This window comes from Oryx dammah, unplaced genomic scaffold, assembly GCF_014754425.2.
Source record: "Oryx dammah isolate SB20612 unplaced genomic scaffold, SCBI_Odam_1.1 HiC_scaffold_8, whole genome shotgun sequence".
In the NCBI taxonomy this organism is placed as follows: domain Eukaryota; kingdom Metazoa; phylum Chordata; class Mammalia; order Artiodactyla; family Bovidae; genus Oryx; species Oryx dammah.
Window position 1 is genome coordinate 46,619,263 of NW_024070192.1, and position 20,386 is coordinate 46,639,648.

At 55.1% G+C, this 20,386-nt stretch overlaps 1 protein-coding gene across 1 annotated transcript in view; it reads left to right on the plus strand.

The window, feature by feature from the left end:
• Positions 1 to 1,489: 1,489 nt before the first annotated feature.
• TMEM132E (transmembrane protein 132E) overlaps positions 1,490 to 20,386 on the plus strand; it is a 58,218-nt gene continuing 39,321 nt past the window's right edge. Inside the window, exon 1 of the mRNA XM_040244463.1 lies at positions 1,490 to 1,556. Within this exon, the coding sequence (XP_040100397.1) occupies positions 1,490 to 1,556 (67 nt within the window). The remainder of the gene's footprint in view (positions 1,557 to 20,386) is intronic.

Sequence of the window (20,386 nt, forward strand, 5' to 3'; positions counted from 1 at the left end):
TCTCCGAGGAGGTGGCGGCGGCGGCGGCGGCGGCGGCTTCGTGCAACTGTGCCCCCCCCCCCCCCCTCGGCCGTGTGGCGCCGGGATTTTTCTTCCCCCCCCCCCACATTCGTCCATGGGGAGCCGGCCCTCCTGCCGGCACCTCCTCTCCGCTTGGCCCGGTAGGCACCAGCTGCCTCCTCCCCAGCCGCGGGCTGCGCCGGCGCCCGGTGCCCCGGCCCCTGGCGTGGCGCCCGGGTCTCGCCGCCCGCAGCCCAGGCTGGCGCGGCGCTCCGCTCACCCAAACTGACTCCGCGAGAGGAAGAGAGAGCACGAGCGGATGCCCGGCTGCACCGAGACCTCGGGCGTCCGGGGACAGGGCTGGGGCGGCGGGGAGAAGGAAGCGTCGGAGACTCTGAACCCCGGAAAAGTTCAAGGTTTGTGCAGGCTGCCCCGGGGAAGGCGAGGAGCGCGGCGGAGCAGCGCGCCCCTCGGCTGAGACAGCGAGACCCGGGAGGAGAGGGAGGCCACCCGGGGTTGCCGCGGGCTGACCGAACCCCTCTCCATCCCACTACTCTCGCGGCCAGGAGGCCGGAGTCGGCGCCCCGGGCAGGAAAGGCTAGGCTCGGGCGATGTAGCCCGCCTTCCCGCTCCGTAGCTTCTCCAAACCCCATCTTCATGGGGCAGTTCGTTCCGGCCGCCCCACCCTCGCCCCAGCCGCGGTGCCGCTGCCCGGGCAGGCGGCGCTGAGCCTGCCCGTTTGGACCCCGGGCCCTGGTCGAGACTGGAGAGAGAGCCAAGCAAGGGAGCTCGGCGAGGGGACCAGCCACTGGCCGCCCACCCCGGGGCCCTCGGTGCGGGCGTTGTCTAGGGTCGTGGCGACCCGCGCCGCCGGTCTCAGCACTGCACGGAAACTTTTCCTTCTCTAGATGGATTAAAGTTGCTTGGATTTTCTCTTTCATTGCGAAAGAAATTATTCATTTGCGCCTAACCTGGGATTTTTATGCTGGAGCTACTGCTGCTGTTGCAGGCTGTTCGGGAGGAAGAAAGCCGCGCTATCCATGTGGGGTTACTACCGAAGCCGAAGAAACTGGGGCTTGCTTTGGAAATCTACACCCTCCAGCGAGTTCGGATTCGAGCTGGGCCGCGGGGCTGGGGAAACGGACACTGGGCTTTAGGCAAGCCTGCGAGACGCTAGTGGCCACCCGGCCCGGGAACCGCACGTGCGACTCCCCCCTACTAGCCGCACTGATCCTGCAGGGGGCACCAGACAGGGGGAGTTAGAGGCTCCTCCCGCCCCGAGCGGCGCCCCCACCAGTTCTGAGGGTGTAGCCGGCGGCGCCTGGGACGCCCCCTCCCCTCAAAGTGCCCCCGAATTGCACTCCCTGGCCCCCGGAGCCTCAGCAGAGACAGCCGGGCGCCCACGGCTACCTGAAGTTGGATGTGCCCAAGCCCAGCCTGGGACCAAGTCGTCGACCGCTGCCCCCTGCCGCCCCCTCCTCGGCCGGCCATGGCCCCAGGGATGCCGGGCCGCGGCGGCGCCGCCCTGCTCTGCCTCTCGGCGCTGCTCGCCCAAGGTAAGTGTCGCGGCACGGACTCGGGAGTGAAGATGCGGCGGGTACCGCTGGAGCCGGCAGACAGGAGCCTGGAGAAGACGAACCCCCAACCCCTGGACTCGCAGCCGCCGCTCCCAGCTTAGCATCTCGGGCTGCAGCTCGAGTTACCTCTAGCCCCCGCAAACCCTTTGGCTGCGAGCCCCGCCCTGGGGGGACGAATACGGCCCCAGAAAAGAGCGGGAGGGTGGGGGGTTATCCCTTCAACCATCTCCGGATTAGAAAGAAAGGTCCAAACCGGGGAGTCTTGGGGGCGTGTCCACCCACGGAAATCTAAAGGGACCCGAGGGGATCCGGCGGATCGCGTCCGGGCCACCCCTCCTGTCGCTCCCAACCTGGCAACCGGCGGGGCCCCGGGGAGCTGCTGGGGTCCGCGGGGATCGTGTCTACCCCGCCACTGGCGCGCAGCCTGGTGCGGGGCCGCGCCGCCCACTGCCTCGCTCCCTGCGGCGGTGTTGGAGAAGGGGAGTGGACTGACAGGGGCCCGGGGAGCCGCGGCGACTCGCCCGCCCGCCGTCCTGTGAGCTGCATCTAAATGGCCGGCTGAGCCCAGCCGGAGGGCGGGGGTCTGGGCCGCGGGCGCAGGCCGGGGCGGCGGGCGGAGGGAGCGGGTTCCGTGTTCTCTCTCTCGCTCGGGTTCTGCAATCTGTTGCGTCTGCTCCCCAGGCTCGCCTCGGGCTCCGCGGTAAAGCGGGTGGGAGAGGGAGGAGCCGGGGTTGGCGCGCTTTGGCAGTGGGACAGCAGGGATACGGATGGGAGCCCGAGGGTCGCGGAACAGCACCCCCCACCCCCAGAGTGGGAACTCAGATCCGACGGAAGGAGGCTGCAGCGGGCCTTACGCAAGCTGGAGGCTCTCCAGGGGGTCAGGGGGCGCTGACCAAGCGGGGAGGGAGAGAGCTGGGGGTGGGGAGGAAGAATGAAGAAAGAGAGCCTCCGACCCCTCCCAACGGGAGACGAGCGGAGCTGGGACACCCTTAGCCAACCCTCAAGGGGGTGGGGGACCTGGTTGCCCCACACCGAGGGGTGAGCCTGGCCAGCCTGGAGAGGGGCTGGGATAGAGGGGGCAGAGGGCTCTCCGCATGGGCGGAGGAACATCCATGTGCCACGCTCAGCTTTTGCCCACGTCAACCGGGTTCTTAGGAACCTGACCAGGCGGGCCGTGAGCGCGGCCAAGGTCTCTAACCAGCGGCCTCCCTTACCCTGAAAGAAAAACAGGAATAGGCTCTGGGAACCTAGGGTCCTGAGGCTAGCAGTGGGTGGGGAACGGTCTGACTTCCCTCTACTAGTAGATTGATTCTCCCCAGCTTCAGGGGAAGGGGATGGCTCAGGGTGGGGGGCTATTTTGCGTTCATTTCACCAAGAACAGCCAACCTCAGTTCTTGGGCTGAGAAGAATGGGCTGGGGAAACGCAGCTGGGAACAAGAAATCCGGGGCTCTGCGTGCAAGACTGCAGGTGGGGAGGAGCTGGGGAGGGGGCCTCTGGATGCCTGAGCACTGGACCCGCAGGGGCTGTGCTTGTGGCCCGTTCCCAGGGTCTTTGGGGGTGCAGTAGGAAGGAAACACAGCTCAAGGCTGGGTCTAGGCATGGTTCTGCTCCCACCCACTGTGTCTTGCTACCAGAATTCCCTTCCAAAAGCCAAGCGAGGGTCCCACCTCCAGGCAGCTCAGACACCCTCAATAGGTTCCCACGGTGCACCCTCCTACCCCTGAGCCTCCTATTAAGGATCCTTTGGCCTCCCTCACCGGCTAGAATCTCACCTGCTTCCTAAAACCCAGCTCCAGTAGGGCCTCGGTGTCCTGGCTTTGCTTCTCTTGGAGTAAATCTGTCTACCTTGCCTTCTCCTTGGATATCGGTGTCTTCTCTGTGCTCAGTTAGGTCTGAGTAGTGCAGGCAGGTGGTGGCCTTTTTCTGCTCTGTCCCCCACACCGCCAGGGCTTAGCACAGTGCCCGGGACACTTGGGGCCCTGGGTGGACAGGTGATTTGTTGTTCAGTCGCTAAGTCGTGTCCGACTCTTCGCAACCCCATGGACTGTAGCCTGCCAGGCTCCTCTGCCCTTGGGATTCTCCAGGCAAGAATACTGGAGTGGAAACATGTACACCAACATATGTAAAATAGATAGCCAGGGGAAACTTGCTGTGAGACGCAGGGAACTCAAACCTGGGCTCTGTGACAACCTAGAGGGGTGGGGGGGAGTGGGAGATGGGGCGCAAGGCTCAAAAGGGAGGGGACATATATATATACCTGTGGCTGACCCGTGTTGATGTATGGCAGAAACTATCACAATATTGTAATTATCCTTCAGCCAAAAATAGATTTTAAAAAAGAGAAAACTGTAACGTGGACACATTTTGCTAAAAAAAGAAAAGAATACTGCAGTGGGTTGCCACGTCCTTCTCCAGGGCATCTTCCCAACCCGGGGATCAAACCCTAGCGTCCTGCCTTGGCAGGTGGGTTCTTTCCCACTGCCACCAGGGAGACCCTAGACGGGTGGTCAGAAGGAAGCAATTTGAGGAGATGGAGCAGGGTCCCCCCCCCGCCCCCATTGAGCAGGCATTTCCCCCTCCTGGTTTTATGTCTCCCTTTCCAAGTTTCTTCCCTGAATCGCCATCCCATGCCTCAGTCTCCACTTCCCTAGGGGAAGGTACCAGCAGCTGTTCAAAGCTTGGGAACCACCCCCAGATGGATAAGGCCAAAGAAGTTCCTCCCCCCAAAATATCATCTCCCCTGGGCCTTCCTTCTTCAGGAATACCTAACACCCACCCACCGGAAGCATGCCTCTATCAGGAAAAGGATACATGGATTTAGTCTCATTTCAAGCTCACTCTTGGTTGGGTTCTGGGCTCTTCGAAGATGCTGGGGTGGAGGTGGGGGTGCAATTGCAGCTTTTCATGCCTGGCAGGCTCCTGAGGCCGCAGGGCTCTGACCACACAGCCAGACTGGGAGCCAAATAGCCTGGGTTTCTGACTCTGGCGCCATCGGGTGGGGTGACCTTGGGCTGCCTCCCTCATGTTCCCCATCTTTCCCAAGCAGTGTGGCCTCTGGCCCATCCCTCCTCACTGTCTGTCAAGACTCCTGGGCCAATGGCGTCTGGGAACAGAGTCCTGCTACCTTTCAGGGCCCAGCTCGGCCCGGGGGTGGCAGTCCCGACGCTGCTGTCACCGGCAAGGCTTCTGCCAGAAGCCGTCTGAGAAGGCCACTTCCCTGCATCTGGTCTCTGGGGAGGCCTTCTGCTCCATTTTTAGTTTGGATAGGAGTTTAGTGAGGCCTGGTGGTGGTTTAACCTATTCAAGGACTGATTATGTCAGCTTCCCACTGAGTAGCCCTCACTGGTTCCCCACTCCCTGTACAATCAAGGATATACCCTTTGCCTTCTTAACATACAAAGCCTTTTCTGTTTATGTCTCAATTTACATCTTCACTTCTGTGGTACTGTCCTCTCTTCATCCTTCGTGCATCTTATGAGATATCATTCTTTTCACCTTTCTGGCTTTCTGCTTTTGCACCCACCAGCCCCTCTCTATCTGGAATACCTTGCCTTCAGAAATCCTTACGTTGCCTTCAAAGCCCAGCTGAAATGTCACCTCCTCCAGGGAGTCTGCCTAGATTACTCCTTGGCTTCTCATCAGCAGCATCAAACTCCCAACAGAAATAATTGGTCTCTTTCTGGTGCTGCTTTGGCCCCTCATGCTGCCTTCTCAGCACTCCTCAGGGATAGCAGTGTGTGTGTGAAGGGTATGTGTGGGCATGTTTACAGTAATACTTATATGTGTGCCCCTCCAGATCCCCATATACCTGCCTTTAGGGCAGGAGCCATGTCTTGTTTTTGCCGCACACTCCAGTTCTTGACACATAGTAGGCACTCAGAAGAGATGAATGGTGTGGGAAGACAACTCTATTGTGGGGCTCTCACAGTATTAATTGCAAAGGGAGCTCTGGGGTGTGGAGCATAAGAGGGCAGAGGGAAGGGACAGAGACACCAGGAAGAGAGCAAGGGGTGGGCCAGGCCTGTACCACACCCCTTAAGTGGCATATACAGGATACACGCGTCTGGGGTGACATGTTATATAACATAGACATGAAGGTAATGTCTCATGATGCTCCGAGTAGGTGCACTCAAGTGTCTGTGTCCTCACCTTTGTGGTCACCAGCCTGGCTTCTCTTCCAGGCCTTGCCTGTGCTCTCCCCACCTCACTGATCACCCAAGCTCTGGGCTCCTATGGAGATGCAGGAAGGACGTGGCAAGAGGACAGGGTCACTGCTGGCCTTGGGAGGCTCCTTCGCTGCTGGAAGTGAGAAATGATGCTCCCCCACACCCCCCAACACACACACCCATCTTCCAGGCCACATGGAGCCCTACACAACTCAGCCTTGTTAATGTTTAAGACCAGTAGGTGGGGATGTGTTATAAACTTGGTGGCAGAAAATGAGCTTTATTGGAATCCATTCTGAAGATAGCTCCATGCTTGGCTGCGGGAGGTAAGGCCACTTTGGAATACCAGGGCGGGACCTGGGTATCTCCTAGGTCCTCAGTGGGGGCCTGTCTGAAACCGATAGATCCCCCAAGCCTGAGATCAGTTGTAAGTACTTGTGATGATGCAGACTGAGACCCAGAGAGGCACCAGGGCAGAGGGATGGAGTGGCCAGGGGAGGGGGGTCTCTCTTTGTTGCCCTGCCCACAGTGATGTCCATTCACAACCCTGAAACTAAAAGAGATCACAGAAGCTTCAATCCACCCTCGTGTGGAGGTGGAAATGGACACTCACGGAAGGACCAGCCAAGGTCATCCTGCCAGTTCCTTCTGGAAGCAGAACTAGCACCGGAGTCCAGCTTTCGAGACTGGCAGTCTGCTCCTGGCCCCGCGGCAGAGGTTCCACCTCCTCTGTCATACTCTCTGTCTGCAGCTTCGGCTTCGTGCAAAGATACACTTCTGGCCTCAAGCTAGCCTCGGGTCCCACACAGTCAAAATAATCAATCACCAGTAGTGTTAACAAACCTTGCCAAGTACTCCAGAGGGCACGTGGATGGGCTCAAAACCTAGTCGTCAACTCCTTTTCATGAACTTCAAGTCCATTTGGGGAGAGGAGAAAAAAGACTCTGATTCTGACGTTCAAGGCAGTCTGGAATCAGAGTCCCCAGGGTCCAACAGATAGGGCTTCAAATCCGGACTTGGTCATCACCTGCTGGGTGCCACAGGACAGTCACTCCCTCCCCAAGTCTCGTTTTTCTCCCCTGCAGAGTGAGAGCGGGTGATGCCCAGCCTGCCCCCTTCCAGTTCACAGGCTGTGCCACGGAGAAGCCTCTGGTCACCTCCCTGGTCTGCCCGTCCTTGGAGACCAGCCACGGATGCTAACGACTGGATACGATTCTTCCTCTCTGTCCCCTCCCCAGGTCTTCTTTACTTCTTCTTTGCCAGTGCTCAGCACAGAATTTTAATAAGAGATTAATGAACCAGTTGTGGGTTTGTTGTGTTTTGTTTTTTTTTTTTGAAAATAATTTTTTTTTCTATTTTCCCATTCTGTCTTTTTAAATGAAAAGTGGGCCTGCTTATCATCAATTCAGCTGGCGATGCCATACTCCAGCAGTTCCCAAGGATGGGGCAGTGTATCAGGGAGCGCCAACGCTCTGTCAGCTACCGCATCCATCTCCAGAGGATCACGAGGCTGCCAGGGTGGGGAAGGGTGCCCTAAGACAGATGTAGCCTCGTGGGAGACAAGTGGAGGGTCCAGAAGTCATTATCTCCTTTCCTCTGATGTGTTCACCCCTTTCTGATCCACCACCACCTCCCAGCTCTGCCTTCCCACACCTCCACCCCAGGCCCTGCTGGCTGGCAGACAACCCAGCAGGATGAAGTGGAAAATGGAAGCAATTACCTGGATTATTCAATGCTTGTTACACAAATGAACGAATGCAAGAATGAATAATTCAGTGCAAAAAAAAAAAAAGATAGAAAAGGTAATTGAAGAAAAAATTTTTTTTGTCCAAATTATCTAGATAATTATCTGCTTTTGCAAAGTTCTGCTTTTTATCAAACTTGAGTCCTTTCTGCTTCATTCTCGCCCACACTTTTTTTGGCCCATGAGGGTGGACAACTGGTTACTCTCTTCTCTTGTGTGACTTCCTTGTCCGTTCAAGCTGTAGGGCAGCGGGCAGGCTGTGTGCTTGCTGGAGGAATTTCTCAGTTTGTGTCTGTTTCCTGAGCCCACCATTTAGGATCCTTGGGGCTAAGAGAGTCACCTGGATAGAGGATGATGCTCAAAATGGTCCAGGTTCTCAGAGGCATCTCATCCAAGCATCCAGGTCTGAACATCATCAGACCCTATAAGACGGGCCCCTCACTCTGGGAGAGAACAGGCAGCCAGGGCACCCTTAAGCCTGACCCCCTTCCCAGGGACACCACCCCGGAGGTGGTCAGCCCTTAAACAGAATCAGCCAGAGTCACATTGAGTGACAACCTCACTGCTATTCTGGGGGAAGAAGGGAAATGATTCCTGCCCACGAGGAGTGCCTCCTATGGCAAGGGAGGCAGTCTCATCTTCAGAGAGGCCCCAGTCTGATGAGGGAAGCCCAAGTCTGACGAGAGAGGCCCCCGTATGATGGAAGAAGCACTGCCCCAGCCCTCAAGGGTGGCCTTTGTCCTCCTGCACGTTGGGGGTCCGATGGTGAGAAACACGATGGCTTCGTTGGCCCAGCAGTTGTAGGACCCCACTTTTCAGGCCTCCCTTCTCCTTCCCCCCAGCCTCCAGGGCTGTTGAGGAGCCTGGCTCGGGGCCAGAAGCAAGTGTATTTTTGGCATCTTGGGACAGATGATGCCGCAGACTTGTCACGGCGGGAGAACAGTGTCGGTGGGAGCTGGCAGTGCAGTGCGCTCAAACGCGCACCCACAGTCACGGGCACTCACCCGGACGCTTGAGGGTCCCAACAGTTCTTTGGAGTTTAGCTTCGCGATCTCATTTGATTCTCCCAGAAGCCGCCAGGTAAAGGCAGCTACTATGATCCTATTTTACAGAGGGCAAAGCTGAGGCCCAACGGAGTCCTGGCCACACCAGTTCTCGCCGTCAGGTTTTCTGACCCTGAATATGGAGGTCTTCTTGCCCTACTCCTCTGTTTCATGGATACAGGGAATCAGCCCAGAGAGGGACCGACAGCCACATGGCCACATACCTGAGTGAGGCCCACCTATCCCACCCCAGTCAGCTCGCCAGTCCTTTAAATGAGTCACATTCTTTTTTATGTCAGAGCCTCTGTACATCCTGTTCCCTCTGACCAGAACACTCTCCCACCCCATCTCCTACTTAGCCTTCAGGCCCAAGTGTATCCACACTTCCTCCTGGAAGCCCGCCAGATTCTGAGTAGAGCACAGACCCACCATTCCCTGCCACCCTTTCGCTTTGCCTTCTTTGTAAACTGCACTACTCCCTGCTGGCTGTAAACTTGGATGGACCTGGAAGATATGGATCACTTGCCTGCTGCTGTATCCCCTGAGGTCTATCAGGATGTTAGGAGTAAAGTAGGCATTTAATGGTTTGTCAGATGAGTCAATAAACATATAGTCAGTCACTCAAATACATGTGGTAGAGACCTCTTCCTTGTCTCTCAGCAAGTATTCGGCTAGTGGCTACTGTTGTAGGTACTTGGTCTTAATCCATGAATATAGCAAAAATCCTGTACTCCTGGAGCCTTATTCCTGTGCAGGTGGAAGGGAGGCAGATAGTAAGTAATACATGTGAAAGTGCAAGTTGCTCAGTCGTGTCCAACTCTTTGTGACGCCATGGACTGTACAGTTCATGGAATTCCCAGGCCAAGATACTGGAGTTGTGGGTAGCCTTTCCCTTCTCCAGAGGATCTTCCCAACCCGGGAAGATCTGCATTGCAGGCAGATTCTTTACCAGCTGAGCCAAAAGGGAAACCCAAGTAATAAACACATACAATAAATGAATTATATGATGTGTTAGAAGGCAACGAGAACCAACGAAAATAAGAAAAAGGTAAGGTATGGGAATTGGGGATTCCAGTGTGTGTGAGTCTGTGGGAAGGGGTTGTGCAGTATTTAAACGAATGGTCACTTGATTCAATGTCATTAAGCAGATATGAATGAGGCAAGAGAACAAACTAAGCGAATGCCTGAATATCACACTGGAACCCGTCTTAGGGCAGGGCTGAGTACCATTCCAGACAGCAAGGAGCCAGAGCGGCTGAGCACAGGGGAGGTGTTGTGGGCTGGGGAGGGTGCAGGGAGGTTAGGGGAGCAGGGAGGCCCTTGGGAGAAGATGAACTGGTAAGCTGAGGAAATGGGGAACCATAGCAGGATCTGGAGCAGGAGTGACCTGAGCTGCTGGGAGCTGCAAGCTTGCAGAGCTCCAGACCTGTGGAGGTGGAGACCCCACCCCCGGTACCACAGAGAGGGACCTTCCTCTGCTCTCTTTATAACCCCTTGCCCCTCACCATCCTGGCTGTGACTGTCTTTCCTGCCATCCTGCAGCCTTCCTGTCAGAGGCAGGACCATGGTGTGCAGGGGGCAGGCTGTTGCAGAGACCACCCAACAATTGGCAAGGCTGGCTTCCAGACACGTCCAGCCAAATTGGCAGCAGCCATACAGGCCTATTCTGTGGGCTCAGGCCTCCTGTCTGTAAAATGGGGCTGCAGCCAAACCCAGTCTGTCCAGATCTCTGAGAAGTCCCACGGGCGACTCCAGATTACCTGTTGCTTTGACCCACTCTGCCTCTCCCTGTTGCATGTCTGCCAGGGTTCGGTTGGTCACCTCCTCCTCCCACGTCCAGCCCCCTGCTGCCGCAAGACCACAGCAGCCCACGCCTCTTAGCCAACACAGTGAACTGCCCCTGGGCTGACCTATACTCTCCCCTGCCCTGCCTCCCCTGGGAAGAGAGAGGCATATGGGGCCTTTGTCCAATAGGAAGGATCTCTTGGATAGGAAATAGGAAAATTTACCATTTTCTCAGCTGCCAACACAGCAGAGAAATGATCTCAAATTTTCTGTGGCTGTTCTCTGCGGGGGAAAAACTGCCAGCCACCAGCTCCTTCCATGAGGCCTCATGCTGGGGAAAGGGGGCTGGAACTGGAGAGGGTGGTCAGATGAGAAGCAGGGGTAGGGGCTGGGCTGGCTTGGCACAAAGGACTGGGCTCTCCACTTGGCTGCAACCCTCCTGTCTGGGAAGCCCTTCCCCACCCAGCCCCGCTGACCACACACATGGGTCTGAGCAGCTATCAGACTATCTAGCTACTTCACAGTCACTTACTACTAGCAGAGCGCCTAATACGTGCCATGGCCTGTGCTGGACACCCTTGGAGCCAGCAGTCGGCTGTCCAGTTTCTCCTGACGCTCAAAATTCTCTTTTTCCACCCCCACCCTCTCCCTGTACTGAGCTCTAACACCTAACTGCCTGGCTTTGTCCATCCCCTTGTGATTTCTGGGCCAGTTGCTTAACCACTATGCCTGTTTCCTCATCTGAAAATGATTATAAAAACATCCAGCCTAGAGGGCTGTTGTGATGATTGAGTCATTGCTGGTAAGTCACTTCAGTCGTGTCCGACTCTGTGCGACCCCACAGACGGCAGCCCACCAGGCTCCCCTGTCCCTGGGATTCTCCAGGCAAGAACACTGGAGTGGGTTGCCATTTCCTTCTCCAATGCATGAAAGTGAAAAGTCAAAGTGAAGTCGCTCAGTCGTGTCCGACCCTCAGCGACCCCATGGACTGCAGCCTTCCAGGCTCCTCCGTCCATGGGATTTTCCAGGCAAGAGTACTGGAGTGGGGTGCCATTGCCTTCTCCAACTGAGTCATTATTCCAAGTCAAATATTTAGAATAGTCCCTGGCACAGAGTGTCCGAAAATGATAGTTCTCAGTATTGTTACTGATATTATCAGCGCCTGCCAGGCACTGTATTCAAAATGCGACAATGAAGACAAGACGAGGCCTGTCCCACGAGGAGCTTCTAAGGTGGTGTCCCGAGGAGATGAGCCGTTTCTGTGCAGACTGTGATGAAATTCTGCCATGGATGTGCTGGAAGGGATACAGAGTGCATGAAGGGAGAAATCTTGAATCTGCTGGAGAAATCGGAGGAGGCTTCGGGAGGAGATGCCGCTGCAGATGGCTTTAACAAGTTCAGGAATCCTGCCTCTCAAGACTAATCGATCAGCATCCACTGTGTATTCAAGACCCTGAACGTGAAAGTGAACCTGAACGTGAAGTCGCTCAGTCGTGTCCGACTCTTGGCGACCCCATGGACTGTGAGGGAGACAGAAACATAGGACAAAAGTGGTCCCTGGCTCACCGGCTCTGAGTCCAGCATGGGAAGAGCTGCAGCTGCCTGTGAGGGAGCAGCAGGCCAGGGGTCTGAGTGCAGGGCTGCCTGGATGATCTCTTAAGATTTCTCAGAACTTTGACCCTGTGTTCCATGGAGCACTAGGGAGCTGTGGAGCTTTGTGGAGCGAGGGAGTGGCTTGATCAAAGCAGAACTCAAACAACAGTGACTTGACTGGGGCCAGTTTGCAGATGGTAGCGATGCTAAGGAAGGTATTCCAGGAGCCAATCTCGGGGGCTGAGAGTAAGGGCTCTTGGGGTGGGGGATGACCACTGGAAGTCATTAGAGGTGCCACCACATGGCAGAAGGCCCACTCTGAGAAGCAGGGAGGTGGATCTGAGAGCTGGCTCTGCCTCTTAGCTTCAGCCTGACCTCTTTTCTAACTCCTTGGTTTCTGCCTCTGTGAGACTGGATGGTGGGCTTGCCAGCTACTGTGAGTGGTAAAGAATCCACCTGCCAAGGCAGGAAAAGTAAAAGATATTGATCCCTGGATTGGGACAATCCCCTGGAAAAGGAAATGGCAACCCACTCCAGTATTCCTGCCTGGAGAATCCCACGGACAGAGGAGCCTGGGGGGCTACAATCCGTGGGATCACAAAGAGTCAGACACTGAAGTGACTTAGCACAGCATTGGATGGCAGATGGGGAGTCTGTAGCATGTGGCTCAGTAGTTGGAGCTTTTTTGTTTATTATTATTATTTTAGCAGCCAAAGTCCAGAGAGCAGAAGGGCTTCCCTTCCTAGAAAAGCAGTCTCAAGCCTCGCCCCGCCTTCTCGGGACCTCTGCATCCCTGAGTGGAGGAGGCCTTCCTGGGAACGCAGCTAGCCCCAGCCCATGCAATGCCAAGGTGGTACCTGGCCCTCAAGGCCACGGCATCTCAATATTTGCGTCTCCTCCACAGCAGCCCCAAGCTGGGCGTAAAAGCTGCCTGTATACCATCACAGCAGGCAGCCGGTGCCATTGACAGAAATAAGATCTAGGGGCGTAAGAAGTTTCTGACAGAGCCCAGGGGCCCCTGAACTTCTTCCTCTGGTGCCTCCTGCAGCCTGAAAGCTTGCGGAGACCCCGATCCCAGAGCTGACTCCTCCTGCTTTTCAGTCTCAGATTCCTCATCTGCAAACGGGAAGAAAAACAAAAGCATCCTGTACGGTTGTTGGGGCCTGGAAGCAGAGACATCACCTTGCCGACAAAGGTCCGTATAGTCAAAGCTATGGTTTTCCAGTAGTCATGTACAGCTGTGAGTGTTGGAACATAAAGAAGGCTGAGCACCAAAGAACTGATGCTTTCGAATTGTGGTGCTAGAGAAGATTCTTGAGAGTCCCTTGGACTGCAAGGAGAGCCAACCAGTCAATCTTAAAGGAAATCAACTCTGAATATTCATTAGAAGGACTAATGCCGAAGCTGAAGCTCCAGTACTTTGGACAGCTAATGTGAAGAGCCAACTCATTGGAAAAGACCCTGATGCTGGGGAAGATTGAAGGCAAAAGGAGAAGGGGATGACAGAGGATGAGATGGTTAGATAGCAACACTGACTCAATGGACACAAATTTGAGCGAAATCTGGGAGACAGTGAAGGACAGAGGAGCCTGGCAGGCTGCAGTCCATGGGGTTGCAAAGAGTTGGACACAACTTAGTTATTGAATAACAAGAGAAGATAGTCAGAACTCAGTCTCTGTAACCATTTGTAATTCATCATGAACCCTTAGGAGTCCTCAAATGTCCCCATCCACCCAGCGGGCCCTCGTTCCTACCAGGTTCTTCCTCTGCCTCGGGTGTTCTCTCAGCCAGTTACTTGCCTTTGGACAAATCCTTTCCTCCTTTTGGAGTTTAGCTTCCCTGCCCATGAGACCAGGGTTGCCATGCTGGGCCAGTGCTGGTTCAACAGAAATGTACCATGAGCCTCATATATAATTTCCATTTTTCTAGTTATCATATAAAAAAGTAAAAAGAAACAGGTGAAATGAATTTTAACAGTATATTTCAACCAAAATATTCAAAAGGTGATCATTTCAATATGCAAAGATTTTTACATTCTTTTCTTCCCCTTTGTGTTACATCTTTGAATTCCCCCATGCCTTTTACACTATCCGCAGCTCATCGCAATTCCAAATTGGCCCCATTTCAGCTGCTCAGTAGCCACACGTGGCAAGTGGCTGCCACCATGGAAGGTGCAGGCCTGGGTGATCCCCAAGGGCCCTACCACCTTCTTTCCCTTGAGAAGTAATTTTGGGAGTGAGGATTCAGTGCTCTGGGGACCTGTGAGCCCTGGGGACTCTCTGCGGTCCTTCTCGGAGATTCCCTGCCCAGCCTGGAGCTCACTCAGCTCCTCCCCAGCCCTGGCATGGTGCCTGCTGGCCTTGGGGGCTCCCATTCAGGCAGGCAGCAGCTCTCAGCTCCTTCCCCTCCTACCAGGAGGTTCAGTAGACCTGTAGACCGTAGGTCTGATCAAGTCACCCTCCTGCTTAGAACCCTTGAGCTCACTGAGAGTGAAAGTTTGAGTCCTTCGGGGCAGGCAAGGCCACTCGATTGTCCCTTTTCCCGACAATGCTTCTGTGACTGTTTCTTCCTCTCTCCCACTCAGCTCCAGCTGCACTGTCCCTTTTGCAGTCCATACCCATGCCAGGCACCAAGCCTCAGGTGCTTGCTACCCCTCCACCTGGCCTTTTGCCCCACAGAAGCATGACTCACCACCCCCCTCCCTCTTTCAGGGTGTGCTCGAGTGCATCTTAGCAGAAGGGCTCTCCCTGCCACCCTCTATTTAAAACAGCCCTGCTCACCCCTTCCTCTGCCCCAATCCTGCTCTATTTTCCTCCTTCTGACATACTATACAGTTATGTCTCTGCTTGTTCATAACTGACACCCACTCCCCTTGGAATGGAAGCCCCCGAGAACAGGGCAACACCTGTTCACAGCTGTACTCCCACCACCTGGACTGGCACCTCGCCCAGAGGAGAGGCTCAGCATCTATTGTGTGCAATGAATGAGCAGAAAGTTGCTCCCTCCCCTCCTCTCAGTGTTTCTTCCCAGGGCACCACCAGGAAGAAACATCTGGGTGCTGAGTGGATGGCAGGAACCAGAGGGGTGATGTTTATTTCTTTGCCCCTACTTGCGCTCACTCAGTCGTGTCCAACGCTTTGGGATCCCATGGACTGAAGCCCGCCAGGCTCCTCTCTATCCATGGAATTTTCCAGGCAAGAATACTGGAGTGGGTTGCCATTCCCTACTACAGGGTATCTTCCTGACCCAGGGATCAAACCCTCATCTCTTGCGTCTCCTGCATTGCAGACAAATTCTTTATTACTAGCACCCCCTGGGAAGCACCACCCCCCCCCTCCACCTGCCTGCCTTCAGTCAAACATTCAGCTGCCATGTCTTGGCTTTGAGGTCTCAGAAAAATGACTTTACGCCGTGGCTTAGTTTCCACACCTATAAAGTGGGATAATAAGAGTTCTTTCCTCATGGGGTTGTAGTAATGAACAAATAATTAATTCATGGAGTGTGCTTGGAGCGGAGCCTGGCTTGTAGTACGTGCTCAATAAAAAGTAGCTACAGGTTGATTCATCGTGGGTTTTTGAATATCTGCTCCATGCCAAGCACTGTGACAAATACCAGTCACGTGGCAGGAAGATATGGTTACCGGCTAATGTGGGTAGAGGATGCAAATAACTTCAGTGCAAGGGGGGAGAGGTGAAGGCAACCAGAGACTGGCTAACCTGGACTTCAGAGAGATGCAACCAGTGCCAAAATCTCTGTGATCTGGTATGATGAGTTCCAGCAGCCACATGGGGTGACCTTTGTCCACCTGCTACAGCAGTGAAAAGTCCACAGCACAGCAGCCAGGAACCCCTACTCTGCCACCAACCCAGAGGGAGTTGCTTCTGTTCCCTAAGCCTCAGGTTTCTTATCTGTAAAGTGGGAGAATAGCAAATACCACCTGCATCTCAGATCACGGGAATTCAATGAGCCGATGTGTGTAGAGTGCCCAGCACTGCCTAGAGGCTGGATAGACAGGAGTTGCTATCAGTCCCCTCCCTGCTGAAGTACTGGCCAAAGGGAAGAGAGTGTGTGAACCTCCGTGGGCAGCGCCTGCATGCAGCTGGCCCTCCATCAGCGCCTGTTGGATGCACTGGAAGCTGGTTTGCACCCTGAAATCCTCTCTAGACTGTGGCACACAGGGACCGCTCAGTGGCGGGGGGAGATAGATGGGAGCTTCCAGCATCTCTCGTCCTCAAAACATCCCTATTTGGAAGGTGGGGAGACTAAGGTCCAGAGAGAGGACTGATCTTAGCCCCCCACACACAGCAGTCAGAAGTGGCAGAGCCAGACCTGAGGCCCAGGTCTCTTCTCCCAGCCAGTGGGCTTGCTGTTGTGTCTTCAGAGGTTTTACAGGAGGGTGTTTGAGGTTGAGAAGTCAGCACGGACAGCCACCACTAGAGGAAACAGATTGGTCACAGATCAGAGCGCCACCCCCTCCCCACCTTCCCCAGGGGCATTTCCAAGGGATGAGCCGGCCGGGATGCTGTTTACATGGCGTAACCAGATTCCATAACCAATAATCACATCACAAGCAGCCTGAATATAAACTGCGGGGAAGACTTTGATAAATGATTGGCCGGTTTTCTCACTTTCCCTCCGTCTCCCTCCCTAGGATCCCACTCCTCTTCCACATCACATGCGTGTGGACACACACACACCCACACCCCTGCATTCCCAAGGCGTCCCCATCAGGCCTCTGATCCCGGCTCAGGGAAGGCCAGTTTCGTCCTAGTCCAGCCTAGAAGTGTGAGTTCTCCATCTTGGGGGTGGGCTAGAGGAGCGGATATTTGACCTAGATTTCTAATCCAGGATGAAAGAAATGAGGTCCTCAACCCTGAAGTTTCCCCCTGTTCTCCACCATGACCAAGGCTCCTGGAGCCACTGGCAGTGGAAAAACTGGCTACACTTTACAACCTTTTCACAGGTAAGCCTCACCTGTGAGGTTGACATGCCCGTCATGTGGATGGATGAGGAAACTGAGGCTTCGAGAGGGGAAGTGATGGGCTCGGGTCTCAGAAGAGAGGAGGCAGAGAGGCTGTCTCCCACTCCCCTTGGGCCCTAATCTCCTGAGTCTGCAGCTCTAGGTCCCAGGGTCCCTTCTCTGGGCCCCAATATCCTAGAAGTGACACACCCATTCAGCTTGGTCCCCGTGTGGTTCGTTCACACCTGCAGGCATCCTGATTACAGAGGAGGAAACTGAGGCAGAGTGGCTGGCTCACCCACCTGTGACCCCCCTTCCCACCTTCTCCTGAGTCTCTGCTCAAGGCACTCTCCCCACTCATCCCTTTTCCTCAGTCCCTGGCTGCTGCCTAGGGCGGGGGGTGGGGAGTGCTCCCAGCCAGATTCATCAGACCGGAGTCCTCCCCTCCTTCCCACACCTTTAAGAATCCAGACTCTCCTTCCTTTTCCATATCCCTGCAAAACCCATCTGCATAAAGCCATCCCCAGGCCCTGCCTTTAAAAGTCTTCATCTTTTCTCTTCTCCCTAAACGGCCCCTAAATGATTTCTGTAAATTGCTCTAAGTAGCTCCAAAAAAAAAAAAAAAAAAGAAAGAAATAATAATAACTCAGCCACTGGCTGCCTGACCAGAATGTTGATGGCTCCCCTCCTGCCTGGCCGCAGCTCCCAGCGCCTTGCTGCCAGGCACCCAGATGCATGCTCCTCTGCTCCAAACCCAGGAAGGGATGCATGGCCTCTGAGCCCCAGCCTCGCCTCCTCCCTGAGGCAGGAGGCTGCCCACGTGCCTCTCTCATTAGACGGGGAGCTACCCCCAGGCAGCAGCATCTTTCCCTTCCTTTCCCTCACCCCCACCAGACTGCAGACTCTCCCAGGAGACAGCTGGGTTCCATCATCACTCTGGGGCACCTCCAGAGAATGCTGTGCCTCTCTCATCAGACTAGGGGCTTCCCCAGGAGAGACTGTGCCTGCCAGGGGATTCTCTCTGGGCAGGGCTGCGGGGAGCATTCAGCAGCCCCTCTGATTCTAACTTTCCTGGTTCTGCAAACTGCTCCCTAACAGGGCCTCATTTCTTTCATCTTGGATTAGAAATCTAGGTCTTGCTTCCTAGACTGAGATCTGCTTTGTTTATTCCTTCCTTCATTCATTCTACAAAGCTTTCCTTAATACTAGCTGTGTTCCAAACGCCCATCAGACATATGTCCTTCCGTAGATGTGGCCCCTTTGAGGTGCTCCTGTGACCAGAGCCCCCAGACATGACCTGGTTCTCCATGGAGTAAGGCATCCAGCCAAAGGGCCCTGTGGACATGAGTCCAGCCTCAGCCCCTGGTCACCACCCATGACCTCCTGGCCTCTTTTCAGGGTGGACCAGAGAGGGGTCCCTCCTGGAGGGCAGAGGCCAGAGGTGGGAGGTAGGTGCTTCCTACAAGACCCCAGCCTGGCTCACCCTTCCGTCCAGTCCCCATCTCACTTCCTGCCCCTGGAGCGCCACCATCTCCTGGCCACTAGGGAGTGAGATCAGGGCCAGCAGGCCTTGATCCAAGCAGCCTAACCTCTAAAATGGTGGTGGTGTGTGGACGCGAGCAAGTCCCTTCCCCTTTCTGGGTCTGTTTCCTTTTCTGAGATGTGATAGGATCGCACTCAATCATTGATTTTCTTTTTTTAACCAGAAAAATGCATAGTACATAGAACATATAATACATTATACTATACAACATATTGGGCTTCCCAGGTGGCTCAGCAGTAAAGAATCCACCTGCAATGCAGGAGACTTGGGAGACTCAGGTTCGATCCCTGGGTCGGGAAGATCCCCTGGAGGAGGGCAGAGCAACCCACTTCAGTATTCTTGCATGGAAAATCCCATGGAAAGAGAAGCCTGGAGGGCTACAGTCCACAGGATCGCAAAGGGTCTTTGGACTGAAGCGACTTAGTGTACAGGTGGTATATAATGTAGATCAGAGCAGAGCCGCTGGTTGGATGGAGAGCAGCAGTGTCTCCCTATTATCTGTCCCACGCTGTCACCCTGTGGCAGCCCTGGAGACCCTCGGTGAGCCCAGCTGTAACCTGTCCCTGGGGCCCTGATGCTCTGCCATTCAAGGAATCTGGATGGTGCTGCTTGATGGGGGGAGGTCCCTTCACTTTGGCTGCCGATTCTTTAGGACCCTACACAGTTTGGGGGGCAGGGAGCCCATAAGAAGAATCGGCTCTTGCCTGGGCACCCAGCACCCGCTAGGACCGTTGAATGAGTCCAGCAACCAGTTAGAAATGCAGGCATGAGAGTCGCTCAGCAAGGGGCAGGGGGCCCCACCCCAGGACAGCCCCGCCCACCCCAAAAGAAGGCAGGACTGTTTCGGATTCACGAAACCCTGTTTGTCATCCTCCCTGTACCATCTTTGATGTGCAGAAGGAGGAAGGGGGGGAACAAACACAGACACAGCCCTCCACTCCCTCTCTGATTTAATGGGAACCCAGTTAAGTGAGTAATTGTTACAAATGTGAAATCACCTTCCAGCCACCTGAGGATGGAAGCCCATGCTCAGCGTGAGCCTGTGGGACCCAGGCTGGGACCCGGCCCTGGCCCAGCAGTTGAGGGTTTCCACGGGGTGACCTACAGAACTCCTGACCACCCCACCCCATGGGAAGAGCTTCAGAGCAATCCAGTCCAGCCCCTGCTGCTGGAGCACAGCCTTGGACCCCAGCCTCTGGTAACCACACTGAGCCACACAGTATTGACCCAAGGTGTGGACCTGCAATCCCAGGTCCCAGCAGATGGAAACAGTGTCATTGTGGAGGCACGGACCTGAGTCCCAAGGAGAAACAGAGAGGTGGAGGGGAGCAGGGAGAGAGGGCAGGGGTGAGTTTTGGTCATCTGCAGATGCAGGGGTAGGGAAGGGAAAGCTTCTGTGAAAAATAGAACAACCCAAGCAGTGATTCTCAGGGTTGCCTACACAGTCAGGTTTTGCCTTTTATTGGAGTATAGTTGCTTTGGGCTTACCCTGGTGGCTCAGAGGGCAAAGAATCCTCCTGCAATGCAGGAGACCCGGATTTGATCCCTGGGTCAGGAAGACCCCCTGGAGAAGGGAACGGCAGTATTCTTGCCTGGAGAATCCCATGGACGGAGGAGCCAAGGAGCCTGGTGGGCTACAGTCAAAAAGAGTCGCCAAGAGTCGGACACAACTGAGCAACTAACACTTTCACTTCTTCATAGTTGCTTTACAAGGTTGTGTTAGTTTCTGCTGTACAGCGAAGTGAATCAGCTAGTGTCTACATATTCCCCTCCGTCTGGGCCTCCCTCACACACCCCCATCCCCACTCTGGGTCATCACAGAGCACCGAGCTGAGTTCCCTGTGCTCCACAGTGGCTTCCCACTAGCTATCCATTTTACACGTGGGAGCGTGTATCTGTGCAGCCTGATCTCCCAATTTATTCCCCACTCTCCTTCCCCCAACATGCCCACACTCTGTTCCTGCCCTGGAACTA